The sequence below is a fragment of the Aplysia californica genome, unplaced genomic scaffold (genome assembly GCF_000002075.1).
Source record: "Aplysia californica isolate F4 #8 unplaced genomic scaffold, AplCal3.0 scaffold00169, whole genome shotgun sequence".
In the NCBI taxonomy this organism is placed as follows: domain Eukaryota; kingdom Metazoa; phylum Mollusca; class Gastropoda; order Aplysiida; family Aplysiidae; genus Aplysia; species Aplysia californica.
The window spans coordinates 473,762-485,883 of record NW_004797439.1 but is presented as its reverse complement, the minus strand read 5'-3'; the positions used below and the strand labels follow the sequence as shown (position 1 = coordinate 485,883).

Below are 12,122 nucleotides of genomic sequence, written 5' to 3'. Positions count from 1 at the left end.
CAAAACAATATATCAAAGCTGGATGTTCTGAAAAGAAAAATGTCAACAACATCCCTTTAAGTTATTTAAAACAGTAACAAAAAAACCCCAACCCAAAAACACTCTCTTGAGGTACTACTGTGTTTCGGTAAATAAGGCAGCTTAATCTGCAAGTTAATTCAACCTACTGTTTTAAAATAAGAAAAAGAAAAAGAAAATAGCCCCCCCTAAACTACGGCAACTAGCTTGAACCTTTAAAAACAGAATGGAACAAAACATATCACAGTAACCGTAAAAATCAAAAGCAAACATAGATCAAAAGCAGCAACCTCATCATCGTAAGTAGGAAACATTCAAGGATTTCTGTTATATAAACTCGGAACTAAATAAAAATACAACGTGAACCCACAAAGACTTATCAATCACGATCATAAGTCGTTAGTTAGTCATCATATGTTTAATGTAGCACTGACCATGAGGTGCAGTCTTCTGTTGCCGACTAACTGTTCTGGGGCCGTACTTTTTTCGTCCAAAATTTCAGGCACCTTTCTACAAAAGGTTTTAGTGCTCACCATTTTTAGAATTTAAAGATTATAAACACGTCTTTCTGTATGAATACAGATTTTCACTTTAAAAAAACAAACAAACACAGGATCCATCCCTAAATAACGTTCATATTATAGATTGAACAGGAATATTCAGAAATAATGTACTTCAATTGTCTTTCCATTGTACCCTCTTCTAAAAACGGGCCTTAACTCAGGGAGGAGCCTCTTGTTCCTTGTGACAGTTTTTGCGAGAAAATCATAGAAAAAGTGCACATGTCAATAAGGCAATAATTAATTACAAATTTGCAACCTCAATCATATTTCCACTGCGATCTTCAAACAACACGTTTCACACACCAGTGCTACACAGACACATGAACAACATCATTAGTACATGTAGACCTTATTATGCTGTGTGAGTAGAAGGACACCCGAGTCACATAATGATATTGTGACGTTTTTACCAATACATACAGGGACCATACGACACACTATAAACATATATACTAGTTCATGACAAACCGACGTTTAAGCGTTTTGCAGCTTGTAATAAGTCGCACATCAGATGTAAAATTTCTCACTCTCTGAATAGCGTGTCACTGACACTTTTAATTGCACTGGTGTTAGGCTTACTAAGCGTGCCCTTTTTTTAAAAATTCAACATGCAAATACGACGTAACAGAATTTCAAATGTGACCTTTATATATATTGTGTTCTCTGATCATTCTTGAACATCTTCTGGTCTTTGTTCACAAACGGGCAGTGTGGTATCAACACTATTACACAACAGCATTAATCATTAAAGGATTCTCGTGTTCCAGAAACATCAGTGTGAGATTGAAAACAATGCAAAAAAGTGTAGCCTACTTGCAGTTGACAGATAATAATGTCCTTTGGCATTAGGTGTACAAAAGTTAGGTGTTTATTTTTTATTTTCTTAAAACCTTTATATATTGGAAAACAACAAAATGACTTGATTTACCTGTTGCTTTGTTTGCCGTCTACTGCTGGATGGTGAGCAAAAGTATGATAAATGAAAAATGACAACTCTGCACAGGCTCAAAATACAGTCTAACACGCACATAGCGAAACCAGCAGGACACAGAAATCTTTTTGTTATGTACAAATTTTGCTATAGGTCTATAATACGTACTTCAAATAGAAAGAATAGATAGCTACACGTGTACGAAAAAAAAATTCAGAACCTGAAAACCAGTTCCCAATGCGCCTATTCTAGTTTTGTGCATGTTCGCTATGTGAATGCTAGACTCTAAACAGATTTCAAAGATACACAATCAATACAACAGCTTCCATTATGTGATATTTTACACCTCAAGTATCTACAAACGACACACACAAAGAAGACATCCACAGACTCATTTCCAAACTGTTCTTCAAATAGTGTTCCGACAATTCTTTCTTCAATGTCAATAACTAAGGTCAACAAGCGGCCTGCTGTTTGTATCACAATTATCAAAATGCTGAGAGGGTGCCGAGCGTCACACCCTACGTTTGACTTTCCTAAAACACTGCACACAGAATTAGTCAAAACTACGCCCCTCTTTTCTGATATCAAAACACATCTTTGCCATCGTAAGAAACATAGATGACTCCCCAATTTTCTTTGCTCAACCTGTAAAACAGGGTCGAATGGAGTTACGCATTTTTGTTGTGACAGCAACAGCATGAAACATTGATCATGATCTCTTAATTAAAATGAAAACCCTAAAAGTTATTCCCAAGAAAAAGAATCTCGACTTGGTAACTGCCAGAGAACTTGCTGACTCATATAAAACATTTCCAGAGTCAAGACAGATTCATAGATAAATCGATTTTGAATAACAATATTTTTTTAAAGAGGGAAAAAGAAGGCATGCAGAACACCAACACCCCCATTTCACCACGGAATATCATTTCATCGAAGGCACAGTCTACAGAAATATGCAAATATGCTCAACGGTCAAATATAGAACAGATAGAACGAGCAGTGGTCATTCAGCGTAGAGTGTAGACCATCGAAGGACACGACAAAAAATTTGAATGGAAATTCTAAAAGAGCACCTGAGATAACTAGAAACAAATATTTGACATCATTTTCAGAAGAAAATAAAACACTCTTTAAAAAAGTCATGATGTACAGTATCAGACACATACCAGACTGCTAAAACACAATGTCAGTCTTATTGTACATTCCACATACAAAGAACAAAGAGTTAGTAAGGAAGGATCCCGTCCTATACAGGAAAGAAGGTTGAAGTCTACATCATACATACGTAGAGTAGTATGGGCCTTTTCACCAAATAATCCTTAAAAATGAACACACATTACTCTTTTTCATGATATATATTCGACTGACCAAAAGCTAACGGTAATTATTAAAGTTTTATGCCCCCATTGATCATTTTGAAGGGCAGGCCGTTTCGACCCTGCCTGTCAGGCCCAACCCCAGCTGAGAGCAATACAACATCCCAGCCGCAAGACAAAGATACTGATGCATTGTGAACTAACAAAGTACACGTGAGATCAAAATGTACAATGCCAAGATATGCCCAAAACATACAGATGAATATACTTGACTGTGAAAAACTATGGTTTAGCATCCAAGGTGTGATTTAAAAATCTCTTTACGAAAAGAAAAAAAAAATCAAATAAAAAAACAACAACTCAGGGCTTTTTTTAAAGTGCGCTTTTGGCATTTAACTAACAGTTTGTGTCTGTACATTGCCCTTCTGAAAAACCACCCGTAAACAAACGCAGTATGCCGTTCATATCCTCTACCCTACAGCATCACAAACTTCTCCACACATTTACACAGAGCCTGATTATAAATTTGAGCAATTTAAATCACATTCAAGACTACAAATATCGAAATGATTTGCTGAGTTGAAGTGAGAGGAAATTTTAATGAAACAAAACAATTTTCAGGGCTGATCACTTAAAGCTCTGTCTCCATAACAAAGTCATGATTTCAGATAGCATGAAATGAGCTAGTGCTCAATTCAATACTACAGCGCTGAAAAATGAAATCCACGCAAGCCCTTTTCACGGACATAATCAATCTAAAACTGTGCATCAAACAGGCTATGAGTGACCCGCCCACATAATCAATCTCTAATTCAATAGCTCCAAAGGACATTTTAAAAAATATTCTTTACACCTGACTTTTTCCTCCGCCACTGAATCAGTGTTGCCCTGCACTAGCAATAGTACCCATCACAATATTCGAACTGGGTCCCTATGCACGTACCTCAGTGACGGAGCACTGTGGGGGGGGAGAAAACTTTTTCTCTAAACTACCAGCACAAGGCAACTAGAACACAACTGTGTCCTTGACCCTTCTCTCCAGGACATCATCAGAAGTGAGCACAGCTCTTACAGAACACTGATAAGGGGAGAACACCACAAACCACACGGCAACACATCCAATATCAAGTATTGTTCATACTTAGCAGCAATGTAAACATAGGTGTGAAATCTCTGAATCAAATTAATAATAATTATGAACATCAATATAATCAACACAACCTAACAGGGGAGGAAATTTCCTCATTGGAATGTTCTGTTGCATGCATATTATTATTATTATCATTATTGTTATTATTACCATTTTTATTATTGTTATCATATCATTATTATCATACACTAAGGCTTGATCTAAGGAGACAGAAAAATCAACGCCTCGCAATATGGGCACTTGAGGGGGACAGGACGAAAATACAGAAAGACCAAAGACGAGAATTCAGAAAGACCAAGGATGGTAATACAGAAAGACTGATACCACAGGACTGTCTCGCAGAATGGTAGCCAAAAGGAGAGATTTCTACACACTGACAATTTGGCATGACATGACATAGTTCTTTTTGTTTCGCCACTTGCAGAGAGTCGCGTCCTGACATTGCTAAAAAAAAAGTCCAATCTGCTCTAACGACCACCTGTCCAAGACAATCACCTGTGCAAACAACCATTTCCAACTTCCTCACTTGCGTAGGGGGGGGGGGTTTTCCTTCTCTATTATATTGATACTGTCCAAGACGGTCAGCTGTCGAAGAAGAAAACTTTTTCTCCTCCACACTGGGTGGTCGCCTCGGACAAGTTCGACTACACACATGCACTTTTCACCTGCACCGAACGCAAAAAAGCATCGACAACCCCAACTCTGATATTAATTAAAATGCAACTGCAAAGCAAGCGAGAGGAACAACAAAAAGATTTCTCAGTGTGCAAAATGCATGATAAGCATGTAACACTTTTCTCGGTTTGAGTAAGAAGTTTTACGGCACTTGAAGTGCAATAAACCCATGGAAGTGCTCAAGATTAGGTGTTACCAGAGAGTAACAAACTCCAGAAAGAAGGAGTGGAGATAAGGATGATGGATAGGAAAGAAGCAAATTAGATCATCAGAGTATCCGCTGACGGCAAACACACTTTTCTCAAATTTCACGACCCACCACGCAGTTCAGTGTACATTGTATTTCAAGCCAGATCTCTTCACTAAATAAGCACATGGGGCTACCAATACTCCAAAGGATTGAGGACAAGAGATAAGTCAAGACCTATACACTACAATATGAACGCATAAAAACTATTTAAAACAAAGGAAACATAATATATGATGATTGCAAAATAAATGGGCTGATTTACTGTCAATTACCTGTACACATGATACCCACCCGCCCCTTTTTTTTTTCAAGCAAAGCAAAAACAAAATATATGCAGGACAAGAAGCTGAATGAAAACAAACCTACCAACCTTAGCACCTCTTACCCTCAAACAGCTACAAACTGAATTTCTTTCTAAAATGGAATCAACAAATATTATTATGATGAAATACAAACTTCATTTATAAAATATTTAAAATTAAGCAAGGGCAGAGGAAAATATTTAAGTATAAACAAGCAATAGAGAGTACTTACTTACGAAACATAAAACGATCACTCTTCACTTCAATTATCATGCTGTTAATGCAGCTGCTTACAAACCTGAAAGAATCATCCAGACTCCACAAACAATGTATCATTTATCAGTAACCAGCATCTCATTAGCAGAAAATCAGTAACAAAGCCGAGGGAGCATGCTGTAGAGCATGGATATGTGCTATGTAAATGCAATTATTATTATAATCACTAAAATGTGTTTCATTTATACCACTGCCAAAGACAGTTCATTAAGTAATTGCAATAAAAATAAAAATTAAAAATTAAATAATTTTAAAAAATTTATTTTTTTTAAAAAGTAATTGCAATTCTTTTTTTTTCTTTAAGAATGAAGAGAGAAATCAAACATAAAGAGCCTTGATACACAATAGCATGAAAGGATGAGTTGCACCTTTAAAAACAGTTCTTGGAAAATGTGCATAAGAATTTTTTAAGAATGTGAGAGACTCAAAATCAAATACTCCAAAAAAATGTTTCCAAAGTCTCCATTCTTCCTAAAATAAAAGCGCAGTTTACACCGTCAGGACTTTATCGCAAAAGTTAACTTCAGAAACTACATGTAGGTATATCACTCCCTAAAATAGCATCCCACTCAATTTTTTTGATATACTGTTCGGACAGTGTGCTTCATACTTCGAATGGAGGAGTAATTTACTCTAATTAACTCATCAAAGGTGTGCATTCCGGTTTTTCAACAAAGCTCAAAGACGCACTGTTTTGGGGCGTTTAAAAAAAAAAAAAGGAAGCATTACTTCTTTATTCTGAATACACATTTTCGATTCCATTTGCTTTATCTGAACCTAAAAAGACAAACTACAACATGAATGCTATGAAATATACACAGTCATGTTTCTGATTTATGCATAATGATTCAAAATGCACCGCAACATTGCCTTCGGTCTGCTGTCGGAGAGATACGCCCGGACGCCAGGTCAAGTGAGACGCCTTATCTTAAACTCAAAAAACTCTTAAACACATTCAAGTACGATTCATCACACGCAGGTGTGACTTACATCACAGAAACCACGGGATCACGTGAACCTACAGAAAGTTTGTTCTATAAGAACAAGGTGCAACTACTCCTGTTTATCTTTTCCTGTTAAAAAACCCAGCCGGATATAAAAAAACCCAGCGCCACAGTTCAACCCAGTCAAACAGACCAGTGTAATTTCCTTAAAGATATGCTTCATTAGGATAATAGCTACAAATAATACAAGGCATTTTATAGCGCTTTATCCCATGTAAAATTAAGCTCTGAGCACTTATAAAAAGCTAATACAAGTATAAACTCTGAGCACTGATAAAAATACTTCCCTGACATTAAGAAGAACTAGCCTTGTTTTCAGTTCTAGTAAGTAAAACATTGTATCCAACCAAAACGAAAAATATCCTTTTCCCTCAAAAGAGCCCAAAAGAGAATGCAAAGACCAGAAGGCCGACATATATACAGAAAGTTGAAAAAAGGGAGCAGCTACTGTTGGCAAAGAATTTGAACAGGAAAGGGTTTAACTATGCATATTGCATGTAGGGAAAGAAAATGCAGTCCAAAAAATATATATATTAATCAAAGAAAGACAACATAAGAGAGTTTTTATACATACACATATTTTCAACAAAGACAGGTCTCACAGATTCCTGAATCAAATGTGATGTCCCCTCTCCAAAAAAAAAAAAAAAAGTTGATTTGAACACGACAATGATTTAAAAGGATGAAATTAATACATGGTTTTCTTCACAATGCAATTAGTAAAAAATTAAAGAGGAGTGGACCATAAACTACCACAGATAAATTTGGTTAGGCCAAAAAAAATAAATACAAAGAGGCACAGAAGTGGTTGACAACAAAACACCAATGATTGTTCTCTTTTCATCTCCTTCACCCCTTCATTTTTTTACAAATCGCAGTGAAAATTTGAAAGAAAAATGAATTCCATTTAAACCCCCTTAAAGGTATATTTACATGTGTGAGCAATAACCACAGAATAGATAAACTGTATATTCCTATATAAAGGAGGTATAAAAGTACAGTGTAGTGTAGAAAGGAAAAGGCTATGTACATCACGGCAAAAAGGTCAAGGGCATAAGGCCTAAATTATTTAAGGCAATAGTAACAAGACCGAATGGGCAAAAGCAAAATCCAAGCTCACAAACCAGAATGATCGCAAATGTTTCCCCCTCCAAAATTTACCCAAAAAAAAACCGAATTCCATTTCAAGCTCTAACACGATTTCCATTCGATTTCTGTTTTTGATATACGTGTAAAAAAGAAAGGCCATGTGAGCATGTCTTGAGTGATTGTGAGTGCACAAAAATCCCAACATGAGCATGAGAAAGGTAGAGGGCATGATGATGTTAAAAATTGTACACATCCTGTACTTAACAATCCAATAAATTATTAACAATCACACTCTTATGCATTCCTTGGCGCAAACCAAAATGTTAGGCATAAGCAGTGTATGTACAGCTGATGGAAAGTACTTCTGACTTGATTCATCATCTTCCTTTCCCCTAAAAGATCATTAACAATATGAACACCTTTACCCTCCCTGTGTACAGCTTTTCTCTCCCTTCCCTTCTATGACAGCAACTTTAGTTTTAGTTGGTAAGAGTTTTATGGCGTTCATAACTTTATAAGTAACACAGCAAGAAATGGCATTTCACCGATGAAGCTGTAACCTCACTATATTACAGCTGAACACAAAAAAACAACCCGTTTTATAAGAAGTCTGAGAAATAGTCAAAATGATTATTTAGTAGAAGTGATTACATTTGTCCACCCATTATATTCTACTTAAACAACAACGCTATTGACGCTATTTCTCCTGGAAAACAGTTCCTTCAGATGCCAATTTCCCGGCACTCAGAAATGAAAATGAAGTAAGGATACTCTGAAGTTGCAAAGATGATGATATAATCACACACAGCAGGGTGTCAAGACAACAGACCAACTGACATGAACACAACAGCTGTGTGAACACTTTTTCGGAGGGGATAGACTCCCTAAATGCAACCAGAAAAATAGAAAAAAATATATACCATTGAAAGAACACAGGATGACAAACCATTTACATCTTTGAAACAATATGACTGTGGACAAAATGACGGGGGGGATGCACCACAGTTTAACAATGACAATCATGAGCATTTTCAAAAATGTTCCAAGGCATGAATTTAAGACAACTTCAGAAGAGGTTTGATAAATCTTTTTTTTTTCATTGGGAGAGATTCACATTAGTTATCTTTTCGGTTCATTCTGTATAATTTTGAGGGTGAATTTTTCCAATATTTTGTGATTCTCCAGACCAGTTAACTAAAATCACTTCATTCCTCCTTTTTGATAGAGCTACCTTAAACCTCTTCTCTTAACAAAAGGACAATTCACCCTTTCTATACTGTGTTACTTATATTCCACATGATGATACACAACACTTAAATTTTGACATCAGTGTTCCCTGTTCGCACTATGGTATCTTAACCAATTGGACCAATCTAATCCGTTGGGCAAAAGACATTCAATACATAGACGATGGCATTTCTACCTTGTATCATCAAACAACAATCTTTGAGAATGGCAATGAAGGACAAGCCTGGCACATTTCAATGGAATCATGATGAAATTCAAACACTGTGAACAAATACGAAAGACCCTTGTGACACACAGAAAAAAGAAAAAAAATTTTTTTAACCCACTCATAATTCGGTATTCAAATCACACATCACAATTGAAATTACTTTTAAGTAAGTTAAGTAAGGGAGCTGTGGACAAGTGCCAACTGCTGCCAAAAACTAAAAGCAAAAACAAAAAACCCCGATAAATCCTCGATTCTTTTCGCGACTTCGCGCAAAAGACATGAGGTATAATCTTTACGTCTTGTCTGTAAATTATTATTGTTAATTGTACGAGAGTTCAACATTTAACTGAAGAACCTTGGGTTGGCAACAAAATTAACAAACATTGCATGACTGTCCTCAATAGCCTTCCAGGTAGGTTAGCCTTAAAAACATGACCCTTGACCTTAACGTTTTCACACTTCCTAAACCTTGGCACCGTCACAGTCTCAAAAAGCAAATATTCTAAGTACTCTTTCTGACCTTATCCACAATTCTGACAATCTTTATCACAATTTAGCTTCAGGTAGACTTTTCCACTCCTCAAAGCCATGACCGTTTCTGAATAAAAAAAACCCTCTGATATCTACTACAATCACCTCTCTCTCTCTCTCTCACACACACACCAGGCGACACATATGCAACCCCCCACAAAACAACCCACCTTTGCAACTCCTGTGTACATCCAGTACATCCAATACTTCATACCTCTATCATCACTAAACAAAACCACCACCCGAATTACCGAATTACAACAAATCTGCTGAGCAAAAGTATAAACAAAACCAGGGGGCAGAAACCACACTCTCCGTTACTCATCCCCATCCCCATCCCAACCACCACCACCACCACCACCACCCACAACCAATTCCCCTCCCTCTTTTTTTTTTTGTTGTCCTCTTTATTCTAAAATACAATTTCCCAATTTGTAGTCCGCTCCATCTCAACCTTGTCCACTCAGATGGGCTGCACCTTGTTGTTGCGTCCCACAAATGACCGGCGAGCAGGAAGGGTGCTGTTATCACCAGTCCACGCGTCTGTCAGGAAGAGATCGAGATAAAACAAAATTCTGAGTTAATCCTCCTGTTCAAAACGGGCTACGGATACAAGACAAAAAAAAGTTCCTCAAACTTCTTCATAATTATCTACAGTATCAGGGTTGTACCGAAAGCTAATCAGCTATATTGATCGGCTTTGTGTACTGTCCAGATATTTGGTTGTTTGTTTGATGTTTGTTTTTGGGGGGGGGGGGTTGGGGGGGGGGGGGTTCTGTTTCGCATGCATATTGATGGTGCAGCACACAGAAAGGAAGATCTCCGATGGTACAGAACAGGCTACAAACTGTTTCACAAAACTACTGCAAACCGCATTTTTTCACGTGCAACATGAATTCACGATTTTCACATTTTTTAAAGAAATTTGCGAATTCAAGTCATTAGTAAAATGTTAAACGATGTACTACAGCATTGGAACACATGGCACTGGGCAACTCCAAAAAATATGAATACAAAACGTTCCAAGAAAACTTAAATGGGCACAATGAAATGGGGGAAAAAAAAACCCAAAAACAAAAGAGCACTGGGGAAAAACCTGTTGTAGAGTATCAAAGACCACTTCAGCTCAGATTTAGCATAAATGAATAAAGTTTTTTGGGGGGTACAAAACCTTGGTGAGCAACTTTATAGGGATGATGTACATTAAAGTAGACTTTCAAGATCTAAAAAATCTCAATGTTAGCCCATCTTTGCCCGACAAGATTAACAAACAGATTTTGGACAAATATAGGACAGCTCAGCTGTCCACATTCTCAGATGGGTAGGCTTGACGCAACAGCCCATTTGTCTTGAAACTGTCGAGAGTTGGGACAGACACAAAGGTGTATGGCATTACTGTGTGCCTTGAGAGAGAGAGAGAGAGAGAGAGAGAGAGAGAGAGAGAGAGAGAGAGAGAGAGAGAGAGAGAGAGAGAGAGAGAGAGAGAGAGAGAGAGGGAGGGAGGGAGGGAGGGAGGGAGAGAGGGAGGGAGAGAGAGAGGGAGGGAGAGAGAGAGGGAGAGAGAGAGAGAGAAAGAGAGAGAGAGAGAGAGAGAGAGAGAGAGAGAGAGAGAGAGAGAATGTGCTTGTATTTACACGTGAATGTGTGTGTGGGTGTTCTGACGGTGTCAACAGATTTGCAGGTCACAAATAATAAAACTGAATTGGTTGATTTGTACCAGGTATCAAAGATGAATACTAAAACGTTCGCCTTAGAAAAGCAATGAAGCAATGCAGGGTGAAAATGTGGAGACGCGATATTTTTTACACTGGTTAATGTTAAGACCATCTGCTGGTGAAATTTCTAAAATCCATATTCCTTGACTATATATAGCAACGATGATATATTCAAATTAGTCGTACATCAAAGAATACATTCAAGTAATTATTTATTACTAGCTGGGTACACGTTCGATGAACTGATTTAAAAGAATCATCAATCATCAAGTCATTGTGTAACCAGTGCGAACAGCTTGTGAACGGAAGCCTCAGTTGTTCACAATGGCGTCTTAGAGGATGGACTTTCCCAAGATTAGATCTAAACGAAACTAATGAAAACTGAAAATTAAACTACAGTGACTTCAGACTCCTCAATAAAACTGTGCACCCTTTAAATGATTCTGAACCACCGTTATTTTTTTCTAATTCGAAAGTTAAGTGGTTTGGAAGTTTTCGCCAGCCAAAGTGACGAACTCTAACGAAATATAATACATAGAGATTATAATCACATGGTAACCAAGCAAACATCCGCCATATTGAATAATTTCACCAAATTTCAAAAGTTATCTTCTCTCTTAATTTTCTTCCGATGGCTTTCATTTTTTACGAAGTACAAACTACAAAACATAAGTAATTAACAAATAACGCCATGTTTGTAGTATTATGACTACGAAAATAATTATGGACTCTGGAAATATGTACAAGGATAAATAGCAAAAAAATCTTTAAATTCCCAGCAAAAACACTCATTGTAATCTTATTCTTTCATTATTATCTTCAAAAAGGACTTTATTTCAGTAC

The 12,122-nt window shown here is 37.0% G+C and overlaps 1 protein-coding gene across 3 annotated transcripts in view; it reads right to left on the bottom strand.

Annotated features, from left to right (window-relative positions):
* Positions 1-1,468: 1,468 nt before the first annotated feature.
* The window catches only part of LOC101847187 (prominin-1), a gene marked incomplete at its 5' end in the record, with an annotated part of 88,074 nt that continues 77,420 nt past the window's right edge, over positions 1,469-12,122 (bottom strand). For 2 of the 3 annotated variants that reach the window (XM_035969673.1, XM_013082324.2), the window contains 1 exon segment: positions 1,469-10,107. In XM_035969673.1, the coding sequence (XP_035825566.1) occupies positions 10,028-10,107 (80 nt within the window). 3 annotated transcript variants of the gene reach the window in all.